The sequence below is a fragment of the Ornithodoros turicata genome, chromosome 7 (genome assembly GCF_037126465.1).
Source record: "Ornithodoros turicata isolate Travis chromosome 7, ASM3712646v1, whole genome shotgun sequence".
NCBI classification, from domain to species: Eukaryota; Metazoa; Arthropoda; class Arachnida; order Ixodida; family Argasidae; genus Ornithodoros; species Ornithodoros turicata.
In genome coordinates, this window is record NC_088207.1 from 45226137 (window position 1) to 45246006 (window position 19870).

The 19870-nt window shown below is 45.4% G+C and overlaps 2 protein-coding genes across 4 annotated transcripts in view; one reads left to right on the forward strand and one right to left on the reverse strand.

Moving 5' to 3' along the window:
* The window catches only part of LOC135401248 (actin-histidine N-methyltransferase-like), a 187830-nt gene that overhangs the window by 55675 nt on the left and 112285 nt on the right, over positions 1 to 19870 (reverse strand). Inside the window, exons 1-8 of one of the 3 annotated variants that reach the window (XM_064633530.1) lie at positions 16262 to 16323; positions 15709 to 15824; positions 15060 to 15155; positions 14510 to 14655; positions 12283 to 12469; positions 11318 to 11398; positions 11176 to 11240; positions 7726 to 7784 (exon numbers count right to left, since the gene is read on the reverse strand). In XM_064633530.1, coding sequence (XP_064489600.1) covers positions 7726 to 7784; positions 11176 to 11240; positions 11318 to 11398; positions 12283 to 12469; positions 14510 to 14655; positions 15060 to 15155; positions 15709 to 15799 — 725 coding nt within the window. In that variant the 5' untranslated portion in view covers positions 15800 to 15824; positions 16262 to 16323. Of the gene's footprint in view, positions 1 to 7725; positions 7785 to 11175; positions 11241 to 11317; positions 11399 to 12282; positions 12470 to 14509; positions 14656 to 15059; positions 15156 to 15696; positions 15825 to 16261; positions 16324 to 19870 lie in introns of those variants that run through there. The other 2 variants (XM_064633531.1, XM_064633532.1) reach the window with 2 other exon arrangements.
* Positions 17398 to 19870, forward strand: part of LOC135401250 (potassium channel subfamily K member 13-like) — a 118151-nt gene continuing 115678 nt past the window's right edge. The window contains exon 1 of the mRNA XM_064633533.1: positions 17398 to 18999. Coding sequence (XP_064489603.1) covers positions 18660 to 18999 — 340 coding nt within the window. The 5' untranslated portion in view covers positions 17398 to 18659. The remainder of the gene's footprint in view (positions 19000 to 19870) is intronic.

Here is a 19870-nt window from a genome sequence, read left to right on the forward strand (position 1 = left end):
TGGAATTTCCACTCGCCACCATTCCTCGGAATGGAATTGGAATTGAATGTATCGACAAATTCCGCAACACTGGTATGCGCTTCCTCTAAGAGTGTAGAAAAAAAAGAAGAAGAAGAAGAAAAACATGCTGATGTTAGTTTCGTACCCCAACAAACACCGAGTATGCCGTCTGGCCCTTCTTTGTCTCGCTTGCGACATACTCGTCTGTAATCGACAGCTGGCGGATTATCCGACCTGGAACTTCCAGGCGTTGCAAGATTATTCGTTCGACTAATTCGACTAATATTCGACTAATAAACACGCACCGGGTAGCATGCACGTTGTCTATTGGTCGGAAGAAACATTCTAGCAACACCTGTAGATTTCAGACAGGATAAACCGCAAGCCGTCGATTCTAGACGAGTGTGTCGCAAGCTGTACATGACCGTTACTTGCACCATTTATGAACCGACATTCCAAGTTTAACAGCAACGGGAGGAATAGTTGCGTAGAAACTCGCTGCTTAGCGAATACCGAAACAGATGTGGGGACATTCATGTGGGACAGGTCACATGACCACGGGGAACCAATGGGGAATGACCGAGGCCCTCTCCTGTGACGTCATGTACATACAACACAGGACGATGCAACTGCTGGGGATCATGATGGAAACATTGGAAAGCAACTGCTCTGGAGCTGGAACACACAATGAGACGAACGCAAAACAAGCCTCAAAGGCGCATGTTCAATCATGTTCATCAATTCAATTATATCTTTCATGTTCAATCACGTTTCAATCTCTTGTGTTCCTGGGCACAGTGAGGCTTGTGTTGGGTTTGTCTGTGTTCCAGCCCAGGGAATTTTACCAGCAGCCCCCGCCACTTTTGCACCCTCCCCAAACTACCTAGCAGAAAGGTAAAAAGGCCAGAAAAGCGGCATATATATAGGCGTCACCCCTCTCCCCACCATACAGGGCACAAACGCCCTCCGGAATAATCATGGGAAAACCCCTGTTCCAGCGTCAGAACAGCTACATTCCATCGTGTCCCACACATCCATACTGCCCACAACTAAGTAATATGCCGTTATCTTATTACCCTGGTATTCAGCCGACTATCATATTCCACTCTGCACAATATAGCGACACCGCAGCACGGAAGCCGTTATGAAAGCTAAACGCGAAGCAGAATTCTTTTTAACAGCACCTGTCATTGGAAGCCCTTATGCAAGAAAGCAATCTTGCAGCCGCGCAGTTTTCTGTTACGAAACATTTTATTAGAGTTCCGAAGAAAAGAAAACGGGGGTAATCGAACCTTTTCGCCCAGTTTCGGTGGTGTGTACGGTAGACGTTTTATTGTGCGAATCTTTCTTCTGTGTGTATCTTTTGAAAGCGGTAATGCGTTTAATGGTTGAAATAAAAGGACAGCTTAGCCATATACACCAGGCTTGCTACTCCCGAAAAGAAAACGAAGTAGCAACAACAGAAACACAGGAAACTATGCTGTATCCTACTATCCTTTGAGTTTTCACAGGAATCAGCACTGCCAAAATGCGGAACTCATGCGTCATCTCGTGAACACTTTCTTCCCATCATGCTCAGTGGATGTCTCGTCCTGTGTTGTATGTGCGTGAGAGAGAGAGGGAGAGAGAGGGAGAAAGTGAAGAGAGTGAGTACGTGTCCTTTTTCTTATTCTGTGTTAGCGCCGCGAAGCAACTGTGGCTACGAGCGGCCTAGAGATGTGGACAGATGGAGAGAGGACAGCAGGAAGGAGTGGACGACAAGGGGGGGGGGGAGGCGTGTCCTGTTGAATGAGGCCCCACACTCTTAAAAATGAACTTCACCGCATAGCACGCTCCAAGCCAACCATCATCTCGAATGATATCGTTATATGCCCTTATTTGTTGAAAACGGGAGGCGTACGCCATTTCTGTGACGATTATGAATAGCATAATTGTCACAAAAAGGCGTACGCCTCTCGTTTTCAACAAATCAGGGCAGATAACGATATCATTCGAGATGATGGTTGGCTAGGAGCGTGCTATGCGGTGAAGTTCATTTTTAAGAGTGCATGGCAAGTCATCGGTAAGCTTTGTCAGTGTATCTGACCGGCAATCAAAAGGTGCACGGTTCGATCCCCGCCGCTGTCCGACTTTTTCCGACGACCGCCACATTTTTCAGTCCTTCATCAGTGATGCTGTGCAGAGATACACTTAACTTCAACACCGACAAAAAAAAAAAAAAAAAAAAAAGTGTATTTCTTGCATGGCGTACGTGTCACATGGAGTTAAGTTCTCATGACCCATTTGATTTGCTTCAGGTTCTATAACAAGTTTTTATCCGTTCAGTTTATGCATCCTGTTCAGCCAGTACGGAATATTTGAATAAGTTGAAATTATGTTACGAGGAAATCTAATCTTGGGTACGTATTAATCAGAAATCCTACTTCCGTCCACCTGATTTATTGTCCGAAGCCGACGCATTCGCAAAAGGTCACGAGAGAGAGAGAGAGAGAGAGAGAGAGAGAGAGAGAGAGATACCATAAAAATACATGTATCCAAGCCTGGTTACGCGATGTTTTTACCCGCGTAGTTCTTCATTAGACAAGCGAACAGGTAAGCGGATTAATTCCCTAGGAAACAGACGAAACGACACTCGTTATCTGCGGAGGACGACGGATATAATTAAGTGAAAAAAAGAGAAAAGCTGTAAATCCACCTCGCCTCGAACTGAAGACAGAACGAAAAAGATTATGAGCACAGACTCCGTTGAAGACAAAAACGAAAGGAAAAGAAAAGCCCATAGGGCCACCAATTTTTCAAGCTTTCGCCGTTCCGCAAGGGTTGGGGGAAGGGGGAGGAAGAGAGAGGTCGGAAAACGTCAAACGGCATCGCTGGAAATTAAATTCGACTTCGTAAACCAAATATTGCACTAACTGAACCTCTGTATACAATAAGGGGATAAGTCGAATTATCCCCTTTTTAGTATTTCTGTTGCAGTGACATCTACATACCAGCATGTACCTGTCAAAGAAAATTTAGGACCGTACTGCAATTTATTGACTCGCTATATAGGAGGATAAGAAACGGGAAATGCATGCGTGTCAATGGGATGGACAGCCAGAGCAGGACCCTTTTCTATACATGCATACAATGGCGTAGCTTAAATTTTGCTACGATGCGTAAATGAACTCCGACTTGGACTTTTGAAAAAAACAAAAACAAAAAAAACGTGCGCACTATGCAAATAAGTCATATGTTGCTGGCCATACAGAACATCATTTTCAAGACTGTGCTCGTTTAGCTGCACGATAATACAAGATCTAGGCTGCTCCACTGCACAAAGGTAACTTCGCAGGTTCTAGCGTCACCATGAAAGTCCGAGTCGTGAAAACTGTTTTTTCATGCACCCTGAAATGATGAAAATGAAAATTCATGCACCCTGAAATAATGAAAACCCTGTGCGTGCGGTGTTATATAGAAAAAGGGGATGTATCATGCTCCTGGGTTTTGTTCAATTTCTGCTAAATCACACACCCAGAAACAATGGTAACGGGACATACATGTAGAGTGGACACATGCATATATGTTACACATTTTGCATTTGCGTTATTCGAGGAAACTTATCTGCAATTACTTCACCAAATATTCACTTGCAGTTTTCTCGGTTTTGGATTTTTCGACTTATCCCCTTATTGCATACAGAGGCTCAATTGTAACCAGTTGTCAGCGACTTCTTAATAAAAAAAAAATAAAAAAGAAATCCGAGTTAGCAACGCGAAGCAACTGTGGCCTTGAGCGGCGTACAGATGGAGAGAGTTGGGGGGGGTTGAGATGGGGGGGTTTAGTGTGCGTCCTAGCCGGCTTCAGGGAGAACTGTGCCGACATTCGTCTAGAGAGCCTACCGGAACACTCAAGGAAAACCTCAGACATCACAGCCGGTGGTAGGATTCGAACCCACCACCTCCAAGTCTTCTGCACGACCTTAGCTACCGCCAAAGAGCGGGCGCTCGGACCCGCTAAGGAGGAACGCATTTTTAGCCAACCGTTGGTAAGGTTACCGTGCCTATCGGAGCCAATCGCAGTCAGTCGTGTGTGACTCATAGAATCTTTATCCGCAGATTGGTTCCGGTTGATACGGTTTGATGCAAGCAACGTCATCAACGGTTTCCTAAAACCACGGGACAGAGCTAAAACTCTCTAGCGCCCAAGCAGCACAACATCTTGGCCAAATATTGGCAATATTGGTCCGATATTGCCAATATTGGCCCAAGATGTTGTGCTACTTGGGGCAAGTACTGTTTCAAGCGAACCAACCTCATCAACCATGTGCGTTCTCTCCAGGAAACGGGCGTTGCGCAAAGTAACCTAATAATGATGATAATAATAAAAAGAACACCAAGCTTCTTTTCTTTTCTCTCGTTTTTTCTTTTCTTTTTGTGGTGACACGCAAGGGTTTTCTAAGTCGGGAAGCAGATCGCCGTTCACGTCGAATGAAATCCTGTGGGATGCTACACTGCAGTCCCAATTGCCCCTATTTAGTTTATCCCCAGATATTGCTCGCATAAAGATGTATACAACGGACGACCGACGCTTTTGCTATTTTTACTTCGTGTAGGAACGTTGGCTGTCAATCATATCGGGAGACACAGCTGCGTTATGGCACAATGTATCACGCGAGCAAAGACAGGGAAGTTTCTCAATAAAAGGTGCTCCTTGCGAGTTAAGTTACTCGATAAAAAATGTCACTAAGTTACTAACGAAGTTTCCCGTTGTGAAAATGAACTTTAAACTGCCAAGTTACTTTCGAAAAGTAAACAGTTACTTTCAACATACTTGCTACGTAATATACACACGATCTAGTTCGTAAGCATCGTATAATTAGTTCAGATCTTGATGTCACAATAGGTGGTGCGACACAACAGTTGTGTGACGAATGCTTTCCTTCCAGAGTGTCAAACAGAACAGCATTAGTTTTGCAAACTCGCAGCTTCAGCACAGAAATGCAAAATTAAGAGGCAGGAAAGAGAGATAGAGAGAGAGAGAGAGACAGAGAGCCACGTATACGTGCGAGCAATGCTTGATCGAAATGAAAATTATACCAATCTTGAATATGATGAAATAATTGTCATGCCTTTATGTTCTTCCTTGGGTAGGCGTTTGATGATTTCGGAGCGCCAAAAAACTTAACCAGCACCAAAACTCAACAGTAACCAAGAAAAGTAGCTTACTTACATCCACGAGTTATCCTCAACATTGCACGCAAACACGTCGCAATAAACCTGACTCAGAAGGGAAACAGCTCACGCGAACCATACAGAGAAAAGGACAAAATCTAAATCAGTTCCTTCTCGAGAAGGAATTCGAAATACTACGGGTGAATGCAGAGCGGGGGACTGCGTGCATAAACAAATTCAAGATCTGCGAGTGAAACGCGCAGCTGCGCGCGGATGCACTTCAAATGCGTTGGTACACCATAGAGTACGATGTCTTCCCTGCATACAGAATGCAAGTATGTCCGTTGCATTCGTGCTTGGGATACGTACGCCGAAAGGACAACGTTTCTTTTGTTCGAGACACGCGGAGAACGCAGTGCACGTCCACGAACACGTGTTTGTCCCAGCTCTGTTGTGCACACAGGACATATCGCGAAATGTTAGACAATCAAGAAAGAGGTGACGCTCCAAACAAGGCAGATAATAATAATAGCAGGATTCTGAATCACTGCGATATTAGTCGTGCCCATCGTGAGTCATACCCGTTGCAGCCAAGAACCGCAGAGAGTTCTACATGTAGAGCCAGTTCTACTGCAAGCAGACAGTCATTCCTTTAGGTGTACGGTAGCAAAGACGGCAAGGGATGCGCAGAAAAAGGGCACCATGAACACCGAAACCGATGCTGCTTTGGCATTACGGCAGGTATTTCCGCCAGTGGGATTGTAGGCTTCCGCGTACAGCGGCTGCGGGAGAAGTCACGTGCTTCTTAGACCCAATAGAGTGACCGAAGCTGTCGACGACGCCGTTGATCACGACGTGCCAGGCTAAACAATGTCCCCTCAGTGCTTCCACGAATCGCCGCAGACGATTATTTCGGCAAGTAAAGAAAACATGTGGCTACGTGTGGCTGTCCATGGGGCTTGTAGCGGCCGTTTCCATGGTTACCAGCTCCCGTATCTGAGTGACTCCTCTGCACCAAAAATGGCAAGTGAACCTGGTATCGAGTTCTGACAGTTTTCGCTGTGCTATCTGGGTGTTTTAGATTAGTTTTCCTCAAATGCTCTAAGGGAAATGTCGTCACGGTTCCCAATGAAGTCAGACCTCATTAACAGCTAAAAGGAAGTCCAGAAGACTCTGAACACAGTGTAACTCGAAGGGTACCGAATATTTTTGCGAATTAAAAGGAACGCATACTAGCTGCATGCGCCGCCGCACTCTTCATGCGCCTCACGCGGCGCGCGTAATTAACATTCTTGTCGTTCCTCTCCACTATGAAGGTTCCTGCCTCAGTTCCTTCACATCCAAACATCTCAGGGTGAAAGATCTGTTATACGCGGTTAAATTCGTTTTTTCAGTTACGACTCAAAGGAACATCGTTTGCGGTGTTGAGCGCGACCCAACCGCGGCGGATCCCGCGAACGCGAATATCGCCAACCCAATCCACCCAGGTAATTTCTCCTTCGTCAGAGCGCATGCGCGGGCTTTTAACCTCCTCTCCCGCCTCCCACGTGTTTCCTTGCGGGTGGGAAAACAAAGAAGTTCATTTTAGCTGTGTTGTCAACAGGAAAGGTCTTGATCCCCTTAGACAGTGAGGCTTACTTGCTTTGCTGACCAAGTTATGGTCGTACAAGTAAACTTTTTCGTGACACGCCAGCGCGCAGCCTGCGCTTCCGGGCGGATGCGTATAGTTGGCCGCGGCCGGGCCGTAGCGCACATTCATATGTTCGAATTTTCGGACGTTTTTACCCCTTGAAATACGTATGACTTTGACGGGATCTGAGCGTCAGTTCGAATTATCCGGAAGGTCGAATTAGGAGGTTTCTAATTAACGGGGTTACGCTGTATGTGTGAACAGCATAGTGTATTGGTTTCGCACAACCTCTAAAATTCTAATGATAGTATAATACGTTGCTGACAGAAATTAAATGAAGCAATGACTAGGTGAAAAAAGGGCCACTAGATAGCCAATAGATTTTGTCTATGACTACTGACTCAATAGAGTCACCGAATCTGCGGCAATTGCTCCCACATAGTTTGGAAGCTGTCGGTATAGGGATACTCACTACCCCGTGTGCTTATTCGATGATGTTCTGCTCCAAACTTGTGAGCCTTTTCATGAAGCATAACATATCGTGAGAGAAGGGTCCTTCTGTGTTGTATATGGTAGACTGCATTAGAGGGATCTGTTATTGAACATAACTCAGAAAGTTGGGAGCGCATTTGCTGGAACATGCAGTACACAGAGCACAGTGTTGACCGTGAGGTCACAAAAGTTCTAGACTTTAGTGACAGAATACCGTAAGCGGTGTAAAGACGGCTTCACCTAACATTCGAGTGTAATGACGTAAAGCCAACTTGCAGAACGGAGCAAAAAAAAAAACAATGGCAGTAACGTGAAGTGGGCTTCACCTAACTCTTGGATAGGATAAGATATTTGAATCGTATCCAAAATTTAGAATACTCGCACAGCTCTAATAATGATGAATCATGCTGGTGCACATAACGACTGGAACAGAATTGAAAGCAGCCCTACCTGTACAAGTCATATGTGAAGCAATCCTTGAAGGGTAGGCTTTTAGCTAGTGGATGAGTCTGTATAGAAAACAAACATTGCACCACTATACAACTATACACTATATTGCACTATACTGCACACTATAAAATGAAGTCTGTCAGTGTAAAATCCTTTTTCTTTCACATGCTATGTAGAGACAAAGACAACCATACTACTCTCTAGTGTTTTACTGTCTCGATTAAAACTGCATCAAAAGCATGCTCTCCACACACATTGTACCCGCATAACTGGCAAGGTCCCAAGAACGAGCGGGCATGTCAGAGGCGCACAAGACGTACGTTAGGAGGCTGTACACCTCCCGTCAACCATAATGATAACACTGGGAAAAATTCAGTCTCAATTCCGAGCGAGAATGTTAAGTGAACAAAGTCCTTCCGATGAACTAACACAATAATTTTGTTCAATTAAGATTTCCTCGTGGCCCCAAGGGTTGCTGTAATCGCGCTCAGGAACGAAACCAGATTTTTCCCAGTTTTACTATTAAGGATGATGGGAGCTGTACATCAAGAGCATGTCCGAGAGTATGTACTAGAGCCCTGCACAGGCCGACTTTTCCGGGCCCGACCCGGCCCAGGCGCATCGAAAAATGGCCCGGCCCGACCCGGGCCTTCATATTTTTATGCGGCGCGACCCGGCCCGGTGACCCAGTGACTAGAGCTCGGCCCGGCCCAGCCCGGAATCTAAGCAAATAGAGCCCGGCTGGGCCCGGCCCGGTCACCCGGCGAGTAGATCCCAGCATAGTATTTCCAGCCGCGACGTATGCGTTTCTGGCGATTATCAAACAAATTTATCAGTAAATTTATAAGGGGAGAAGACAAACATACAAGTGATGGCGGTTTAACACCATAACCGCACCAGACCAAATTAAATCCAGAACGTACGCGGGCATGGGCGTTATCGTTACACTGTCAAGATTTTGCGGAGGTAGAGGATGCTGTCGACAAACACCTTCTCCCAGTCCATACCCCTCTCACCAAGCTTTGCCAAGTGATTGTGAAATACGTGAGGAGTGATGAGCAATGTGAAGTGGCTTTCAGAATGTTCTAGAGGGTCGAATCATATGCCTAATGCAGTATCCCTTGCTTGTCTTTGCAAAATATGCACAGGAATGACGCAAGCGCATGATGAAATGACTAATGCATCTCCATTGTGTGGAATTAGCTGCGTTGCCCGGCCAGGCCTGACTCTCGGAAACACATTTGTCGGCCCGGACCCGGCCCGGACCACGGTGGTGGCGTATTTTAACGGCCCGCGGGGCTAGCGTATTTTGTCGGGCCAGGCTCGGCCCGGAGCACACAGCCAATAACAAGCCCGGCTCAGCCCGTGGGCCGAGCCGGGCCGTGCAGGGCTCTAGTATGTACAGTTCTGAGTGCATGTGATGCACTTCAAGTACGGTGAATGAATGAATATGGTGAATGAACACTACAACGTTCCTTTGGGGATGTTTCAAAACTTCCGACTAAAGGACTAGAAGATTCACTGAACACAACCACATACTGAATGCACACTGGATACTAAACATTGGCTCGCTACTGTCTTCTGCAAGATGAGAAGGATCTGTTATATTTTTTCTCTCGCGATGAGTTTTGCTATCTGTGAGTGTAGCGTAGCAAAAAAAAAAAGAACAAGGTGCCAACTGTTATCTTTCGAGTACAGTCAAAGTCCTTTACAACGAACTGCAAGGGGCCGCTCAAAATATTCGTTGTAAAGGTGACTTCGTTGAAAAAGACTGCGCGGCGATATTGCAGTTCAAGCTGACGGTAATAGTCCCGATACAATAGAACGAGGGTAAACTCAGGAAGAAACCTATCACGCATGTGTGAAAACGTCTGCCGCTCCAGCGGCAACCAACGTCTGCCCGCGCAGTACTGGGCCAACCGGTGTCGTATCAGGGTAGACTCAGGGAGAAACCGATCATGCACGTGTGAAAACGGTCAAAGTCAAGTCCGACCACAGAGTCGTAGGCCCCATTAAGTTTCACATCAGTTTCTGCCAGGTCCCCCAAACTCACCTCGGAAAAGCGTGCAACGAAGAAGGCCGCCACTAGATACCCCACTGTTGCCGTTCCGGATCACTTCAGCGTGCTAAGTTTAGCGGCAAAATGTTTTTGTTGTTTCTGCGAATGAATCTAGTCTTTATATGTCCAAATAAAATGCGTATAACAACTTTCTGTGTCGTGTTTCACTTTTTGGTCCCGGTTTTAAACGTGTTGAGCGATCGGAAGGATCTAGTGCACGGTGGTGTGCATCACACAGCGTACCTGTCGTACCAGGCGCCGCAGGCGCAGTCGTCCATCTCTCCTTCAGTGACTTGGCCTGGCTTGGATTGTGCTTCAACTGGATTTTTAGCGCGCTACAATCAAACGCAAGCCAACGTCTGGTAACAATGGGGTATCTAAGGGCGGCCTCCGGCATTGCGCGCATCGGGATAGGAACAAATACATGGGAAAATGGCGACCTTGGGGGACCTGGTTTCCGCTATGACCACATATTTCGGGGAACGAGTTCGAACACGAACCGCACGGAGGTTTGTTTACGTTACGCTTCGTGGAGCCGATGACCGGTGTCGCCACCGTCGCAAGCGATGCGGTTCTTGTTTCTGAATGGAAGGCACCGTAGAGCGAATGCCCATACATTAGTCGAGACTGCTAATTAAAGCAGCCTGGTCATGGACTCGGACGGCTCATGACATGATATATACAGGCCTATTTAGTCGTTAATTTACTTCAGGCTAAAGAAGACTCTGTGATCTTTTTTTGAACAAGTGTGTTCAAAGCACCACACTTTCGGTCAGTACACTATCGGTCACAATTACCAAAAAAAAGACAGCAGCCCTTTCTTTCTTGCATTCAGCCCCTAGTGGGTCAGCGGCCACGTGGTCTCTGGAGGGACACGACCTTCGCCCGTGTCCTCAGATAATGTCATCACAAAACCCGCGGAAAGCGGAAACTACGGGCGCGTGACTCCGGTGGAGACGGGCAAATGACGCCCATTGCCACGTGTCGGGAGCAGTTTCTTTTGAAACTTCGTTGTACGGGTCGTGCGCTTCAGCAATCGGACCTCAGAATTGCTTCGTTATTTTGGCAGTTTCGTTATAAAGAATTTCGTTATAAAGGTTCTAATTATACATTGCGCCCTACGGAGCGCTGACCGGACTGTGAAAAACGTTCGCTATAACGGTCTTTTCGTTAAAAAGGCATTCGTTGTAAAGGACTTTGACTGTACCAGTGTCACAAAAGCTGTATGGCTTTGCTGAAAATCCTTGTTGGTTGAACTACTTAAGGTCTGTATGAACTAGTGCCCTGTTCTTACATCAGATCACATTTCCCAATGAGGATCCTATTCAAACCAAAACAATCTATCTTTATAACATGATACGCGTTCTTACTGTGCCCAGCGATGTACTCACCCTTAGTATTCTGTGAAAATATGCATACTGGCGAAGGATGCTCCGATGAAGCTTCAGTGCATCATCTGAAAGATCAGAACTAAGATAAACATTTAAGGTGACGAGCATGCATGATCTACACCATATTGTGTACTATACTCACCCAGAACGACTGAGCCTCGAAGCAATTCCAAATCACTGACTGAAAAGTATAAGACTGTGTTGAAGGAATCCGGAAGAATAGCTGATCGAAGAACTTAAGGCTAATTCATCTACTGGCAGAGGATTGTACAGAGATGCACTGATGTCCTAATGCACTGCAAGAACACAGTTCAGTGTTACACCAATCATGTTCAAAGGTACGACATTGTGAATGACTTTCTTAAACATGTCTCTCTACAAGACGTTGGAGAGGCAGTCGCAAAATGAAGACAGGAAAGAAAGAAAAAGGAGAACCTTACACCAGTTGAACGGCTGTTGCTGCCAATTTCCCTGTAAGGGTTGCCACCTGCCCGTTATCTAACCAACGCAGCCGGTAATTTGCTGCGTGTGCAGGTTGAGAGGCAACTCCTGTAGCGTTTTGCCAGTATTTTGCCACAGTTTCATGAAGACGTTTCAGCAAATTCGGGAATTTAGAATGAGTTCAACTTGGCTGTCTATTTTTGAGCCCTTAATCGTGCAGCGGCTTGGGAAACTTGTCGATGCTTTGCTGACGAACGCTATTCAATATCCGCGTAATGACGTCAGCTTGTATCTTGCGGAGGGACATTTCTTTGCATGCTGCACAATTTCCAGCACATCATCCTCGGAGTCAGTCTGATCTGTGGAGCACTTGGCGAATGATATCATTGTCGGTCAGTTCGGCACAGGAATAGAGAGCACTGCGAACTCGTCAAACGTCACGGCAGCAGGTACTTTTAAAAAACCTGCGTTCCACAACTCCGCAATCAAGCTTTCTAAGTCAGCAGACGTGATATCCGATATGGGTTCTTGTACATTAATCCTATGGGGCGGCTGACCATGCTGTGACAGCGTCCGAATAATCGAGCATGTCCGAAAAATGTATTGTACTGTATTGACTGTATTGCAAAACACAAGGACGGAAATGCTACTAAGGTGCAAGGATACATATGTAAGGACTCCAGAAAGAAGTTTCTCCAGAAGAAAGCTCCAAAATTAGGAAGAGAGCCAAGGTAATGTTTGGCATGCTTTTCAGCACTGGGTCTTCTTGCAGCAGTTGTCCCAAGCGAGATGAGTGGGCAGCTAATGCTGACATCATCAGCTTCCGAGGCACGTGCAGGATTTCATCTCCTTCCTTAAAAATAAGAAGAGGCCCGAGTCAAACCACAAGTCATTTCTAGTCTGCTCAGCGTTTCCCCATTTATATACATATTTGCAACACACATAATGACTGAAAAATGTGATGCAACTTAAACAAGCACAAATACATAGTTAATTACCAACCGGCTTCCTGGATCTCTAAAGGCCCCAACGCTTGTCCAGGTTACCTGATAACCCAATTCTTACTGTAGGCAAAACCATGTCAGTGGCAGAAAGCAGTTGACAATATACCTTCTTTGTCTCATGGCACAGGGGGTAGGTAATGAGTGGTGGTGAACTTCTGTGCATTGACCGTTTATACTATACATACTTAAGGCAGGAAGGATTGCCATGGACAGCATTTCTGGAAGGCTTGAAGTACTACCGACGGGCAAAACTGGGAAGGTTCGTGTGTTTGTTTGGAAGAAAAAAACACCCTATACCTCATTCTTTGCAGAGAAACGATAGAGAAGGAGGCCAGAGAGAGGAAGAAAGAGGTGGAGGTTAGGTGAGACACCCTGTATATGACCATAACATGCAGAATAATTTCCCAAACATGGCCTCAAACGTGTGGCAGCTAGTACTGCAGCCACGACAGCCCTCGACATTATCATTATAATTAGCAGTGCCCTGTCATCTGTATCTACATCCAGAATGTTGTCGACACACAGTTTCGGTTAGCCAAAGTCAGCACAGCAGGAGAGTGCTACCAGGATAATAAAGACAAGCAATAATGTTTCTCAGGTCCACCAAAGTAGCATGTGCAATCCTTCTCTCAGAATGGCACATACATGTAAGTTGTTGCAAAGAGGAAAAACCAGCAAGTGCCAACAATGAATCATTTAAATAGCTGCCCAAACCAGGGTGTCGAACCGAACCCGAACCGAAAACCGTACCCGAACCGTTATTTTTGCCGGAACTGAACCTGAACCCGAACCGAAATTTTCATAACACTGCTGAACCCGAACCGGAGCAGAACCATAAAAAATAATAGCGGTAGCCGGTTCGCAACAAAACGGTTCGGACATAGAAGTCAGCACACATCGAACGAAGACACATCGGTATCGTCATCACGCGCCTATATCATGAATTTCAGAAATTTTCACCTAGCAGTCAGACGACGACGTATAGTAAGTATACTTTCAGCATCTTTTTAACATGTTGGAGCGCAGTTGTCCTTGTGAGCGCCGCGGCTGGCGCCCCACGCACGCGGTGATGCGGCGTCTACTCTTTAGAGGCGAGGTGCCACGCGAATGCAACAGGACGAATGCAACAGGAATGGAGTAGGCCAGTTATGTAGCTCTACACGACGAATATGTGATCAAATAAGCGCCCAAGATTTCCTTTTACACTTGAGCAGTAAAAATTACACAAGTCAGAAACATGAGAAGTGGAGAAGGAGCGTACGCAGAACGGTGCCTGTTTGATTGGTCGTGGTTTGAAAAGTAAATGTGGTTCTGCTTATTGGTAGTGTAGTTGTGTCGTGATACATTGCCTTTGTGAGGTGGATTAACTAGTACACTGCTGTGAGCTCGGACAGAGTAAGGCTGGCAGGCTTATTTTCGACATGCTTCAGTAGGGTTTCGGATCGATTCACGCTGCGAAGGCACTGTGCTGGCAAGTACTGTCGTCTATCTTATGCTGTCCATCTTATTAGGCTTCCTATAAGTTTATCTTGCTGGCACTGTGCGTGTGAAAAAGATTTTGGGAACAGAAAGTAGCGGGACAACACCGCTTCATCAGCGTGGACTCTATTTGCAATAAGTGTTCATCCATTTCTTATTTCTGTCGCTAAAGAGCTACCTCACCGCTAAAGACGTCAATGCAGACAACAGCAGTAAGCTGTTTCCACGCATTTCCTGATAAAAGCAGTTTTATGGAACATATAAAACGGAAGCGTTGAACCGGTTCGCGAACCGGTTCGGGGCTGCGAACCGGTTCGGTTTTTGGCGTGGCCGAACCGGAACGAAATCAAAACAACGCGAACCCGAACCCGTATTTTTTGCGGTTTGACACCCTGGCCTAAACTATTTACCTCGATTGCCTGCTTCGCTGTCATCCCATACTCTCCATTGCCAATGTCTTTGATCTCCACGTGCTTCATGTCGGCACCATTCTTGGTACACCAATCCAAGAAAGCATCCCACTTGTTGGTTCTCTCTGGCAGGTCTAGTGTGATGCCTAGAAAATTTAATGTGAAATTTACACACCTTAATGTACCTGATGTACAGCACAGAACATCAGCGGATAACACTAGTTCTGAGGCACATAATATTTTTGAATTAATATTAGTTGAAGGGCATCAGAGGGTGAAGGGCATTACACAAGCAGAAGACATACTTCTATAGGAAAAGTCGAGCTCAGTATTGAGCAAATGGTAACATATTGTAACCATTGAGGGAAGAGGTTTTACAGGAAAAAATGCCTCACCTAAAGAGGTCTCCATTACGGTGTAATTGCTTACCCTAGTATACTTATTATGTATGCTGCTTGCTCGATACGGATTAATTCCACATTCGCAAGAACACAAGAGGAGATGTGCAGCTTGTGATGTGTACATTTGTCATCTTTCGTAATTTACTCACCATTTTCTATCTCCCGGACTTTCACCAAGAGGCTGTTTAACTCGAGGAAATCCTTCCATTCTTCTTTGGGAATCCCAGAAGGAAGTTTTGTGCATTCTAAGAAATATAAAGCCTATTCATTAACTGATATGTCAGGGTACTTCGAAGGATTCCTTTAACATACATGTAGGGTGCCAGGGGAGACAATAAAGAAGCCGAGGAACGGGGCACGAGCCTCACTCGGTTCGTAACCACGGAACAGTGTGCTTGCTCTATTCTTACATTGGCGCAGCCGACATAAAGATGGTTAATCATTGCTTAGTTAAATGTTTGATTGAGTGTACAGATAAATGGGGATGCTGCGCTAGCAAAGGAATGGGCACGACACATCCTTGTCCTATCCCCGTCTGTCTCCATATCTTGTCGCTCAGCATGCTCCATAAGCTCAGTTCCCCCTCCAGTCTTTTCAACAGAAAACCCCCATTTGAGTCACTCACATGAAGTAAATCATAAGAGCGAGAACATTGCAGAATTGATTTCCTGTCGTTAATGCTCGAATTTAGAGATCATATATTGCATTTTGTGTCTTACTTACATGGCCAAAGCAAAAAAGAAATCTAATCCCAATCCATGAACATGTTATATTTCTGTGATGTACCAATTCACTCACTTTCCAAGATTTCGTCCAACATGCACTGCAGCATTAACCGATCGTCGATGGAAAGCTGTTTGAATCCCTTCTTCTTGTTGTGACGACCCATCTTCGTGGTTCAAGGCTCGGAAGTGCTGCACAAAACACAAAAGATCCACGATAAACATTCGCATGTTTTTGCTTCCAACGTAAATTTAAGATAGGAGACAACAAGAAAATGAGAAACACTTCCTTTTCAGGAGCTTCGGGATGCCCGGATGCGGCATGCCCGATGGAGACGCTGATTAAAACGCGTATATTAAGCGAGAGAAAATAAGTTTGCTTCGGGTTTGAGCTATTGTGTCAACTCCATTGTGTGGCCAAATTGTACGTAACTTATTGTACCAACTTTTGCAGTACTTGTTATACGCGGTGTCGTGGGAGCAATCTTATATGATTTCACGCAGCCCTGCACATAATGAAATTACGCAGCTCTCGCGTACCGAAAAGAAAGCAACATCAGATACATGTCATGTTAACCAATACGGCTAGTCACAATAGCATATACAATAATAAATGCAGGTATAATTACGCTTTAGTAACTTGACCCAACAGCTCAGCAGACTAGCAGACGCAATTTCACTCGCAGTGTGGCCAACTGTGCAAGGGATTGCTCGCTACCAGCTAACGGTAATGACAGTTACAATGACATGGCATTAATAAGTAATGGGTTGTATAACATAAAGTCTGCATCATAAGACGCGCAATATACTATTTAACGTCTTAAACTTATGTTTAGTAGCATGTCTTCGACTTCGATGTTTGAAAGTGTTGAAAGTAGACGTTAGAGGGCGCCGCCAGCAATCGATATGGAAACCGAAACTCACTCAGCAACATCTGCGTACGGTGAATACTCGCGCAACGATTTTGTTTCGATTTTTCTGATATCCTCCTTCAGGGTAATGTGAATGAAGGAACGGGCAGAAATGGCTTGTTATCTTCATTCTAGAGCTATTGAAAACACAGTGGGTCACGGAGTAGCTGCAACTGCCGGGAGCGCTATGGAACGACAAATAAATAATTATTTTCCCAGGTGGGCAGAGGAGGGATACTTTGTAATCCAGTCCGGTTTTCTTTAATGTTCAAGACAAGGATCATTAATAAAGCTGAGAAGCTATCAAGTAATACTACTTAAATGTTTTGATCCAATGTAGGTAGCTCTTTCTTCTTATTTTTTTTTCTTCTCAATTTCAGATTGTTTAAAATCCCCACGAAAATACGAAGGTCGAATTGAAAGCCCTAACAATGCTGTCATCGCCAACGAGCCCCCTTCATTCAGTGGAAAACAGAAAAAACAAACAAACAAACCAAAACAACAAACGTTATTGCATTTCCTAAACGGCGGAGCACTTGTATCGAACATAAAGGTGACGTTGTGTACACATTCTGCTAAATGAATTACGAGATAAAAGTAATTTTTTTGCTTCAATCTAGGTCGCGCCGGAAAAAAAGAGAGAAAGAAACGTCGTAGCGTGCCAGAGCCGTACCAGGAGCCGTACACAAACCCACTGCCATCTACAATGTGTGGTCGTAGTCACGCTCAAGGGGGGAGGACTCCCATCCATCCTCCGCACCGCGAATCAAAGGGACCTATATTCCGAGCTTCTAGAAAGATGGCGCTACCAGCAGCTAACATTTGGAATGCCTGGAAGCAACCCCTCCTCCCGCGCCTCCGGAATAACAACAGGGGATGAACGCGCACCATATCCACGGCCGAGTCCCAGTCGAGTATCGGCAGGCGCACTTCGAAAGCGGAACGGTGATGTCATGGCCACGTGGTTTCTCTCGGTTTTGGCACATGACCCTATGGAATGCACACTTCAACTCCCACGACTTTAGGTGTCTTCCTAGGAGGTATTGCTCGAATATAACTAGCGAAAGTTCCACGCTGGTCTCTGTGTTCCTGTGATGATGTGATGTGAGCCGCGCGTTGTTCCAGCTGGAACAGGAAATGTTCCGTGCGTGAGTTACCCGACGCAAACTTCATGGAATAAACGACGAAAGTGTGAGTGGAAGAGGAAATGAATTTTCTCACCAGCATGGGAAAAGAACAGTGCCAAAAGGAGCTATCACAAAGTAGAAAATGTCGCCGCACGAAAGGATATTGGGATCTTCGATCTTCGGTGTTTGAAGAGAGTGACGACAAACTGTGGAGAGATCAAGCTGTAGTAATGTCAATAAGATAGGAACAGCCTGGGTAGTAGCTCGATCACTGCCGCTCAAATGCCGTCCTCGTGTGGGTTGCCAAAGTTACATCGCTGTGTTCGGGCACTTTGACGAACTTTTAGGAAACCGTCTCTATGCTGCCTCGCGCTAAATCTTCACAGAAAATGGTCGTGATCTCTTGCTCACGAAACTAAATTAATCGTGTAATATAGTAGGCACTTCAAACTATCTCGTTATACAGGATGTAGATATGTGCTCTTTTGAGAATAATAACACCGTCGACTCATTAGATTAACCATAACTTTTACTTTTTTTTCTTAGGAAGTGATAGCTCGGATGTACGTAGACAATCGACAAGTTTTCCAAATGAGAGGAACACACGAAGGAATGAGGAGAATTCCAGAACTCGTTCGTTTTCCGCTTTTCCAACGTGGGGGAGCGAACGTCACTTTTGAAAATGATGCGATCGAGTCATGATATCATTGATTTCAAATCGTCACGAACGAACCATACACTGCACCGTGAAAGCTAGCGCTCGTCGTCTTGAATTCATTCATCGAACGTCGACCAACCATAAACATGACACTAAATTAGAGTAAAGCAATCCATCCATTGTTTTCCGTAAAATTTCGACATCCCTCCACATCTATCGGCGTGTCCTAGCTCATCGTCCATATTTATTGCGTATTCACGTACTAAGATCTACCATAGACATAAAAAATAAAAAAATCGCATAGAGTCTACAGAGCATTGCCTCTCTGTCCATGGCTCCTACTAGAGGTGGCTGCTGCCGTGCCTTGCATCTGCGTGAGGAAAATGCCCGTTTTGCTCTTCTCGGAGTGGTCATGATACTCTATATGGTCGTGGGCGCTACCCTGTTTCATCTGTTAGAAGCTGGCACGGAACAAGAGGCACGTGATCAGTACGCCAGGGCGCTGAGCACATTCTGGGAGAAGTACAACGGCACCGTTGACCCCAGGGACTTGGAGGTTCTCTTGCAAGAGCACGGCAACGCGTCAGCTCACAACCTTCTGCCAGGCAAACGTCTGCGGTGGGACTTTTCGGGATCCTTTTACTTCGTGGGAACCGTCGTATCGACAATAGGTAAATGAAATGTTTCAACTATACCTCTGTCATTTGGTAAACCCGAAAGACGTTCTTAAACTTTCACGCCTGCACGAACTGGTTCGCGTTACTGAATTTTTTGTTTTGAAGTTGGTCGTCATTTGATTATAATGTTCTTTTAATTTTTGTTGCTTCTTTTCGATACTGTGTGCGCCGTTCACGTCTATAGTAGCAAGGTTTCGTAGGCAAAGGAGAAATAACAAACATATGGAAATAATAAATAGATAAACGCTGTTCCGAAGTAGAAAGAGACCAGTAGAGGACAAAAACTTGGCCGAACAGACGAGCACTGGTGTTTTCTCATCTTGTTTCCCCAAGCCGTCGTTTTGTAACGACACAAGGCTGACACTTATTCTGAAGTTTTAAAGGGATACAATAGCAATGGTTTCCAGTGTAATACGTTTTGTGCGCGTATATACAAGAGCTCCGTCACTTGTGTGCCATCGTTGTCTATTTTAATCTCATGTGTGACAGTTAGAACGGAATGAGTGAGATCTTTTTCTACAGCCACTACATTGTGTTAGTGTGAAATAGTGCACTTTAATCAAAACATCCCACCTAGCGTAAGTTGCGGAGCCTCCCTGCAGGTGGTATGCAAGATTGAAAGTTGTCTTTCAAAAAGAAATCCTTTTGGAAGGTCCTTCCAAGGAACTACCGAGATAGCGAGGAAAATCTCTATTAGATTGCACAGCTATGCATCTTGTGTCTGGAACTCAAAGCACCAATCAAAGCAGACTTTGATAGCAAAGAAGGCACTTTTGATGTCCATGTTATATATATAAACCGGCATCCTGCGATTGTTGAGCGCACGTCATCCATGCAGTCCACATGCTGATGTGGGTAAGCAATG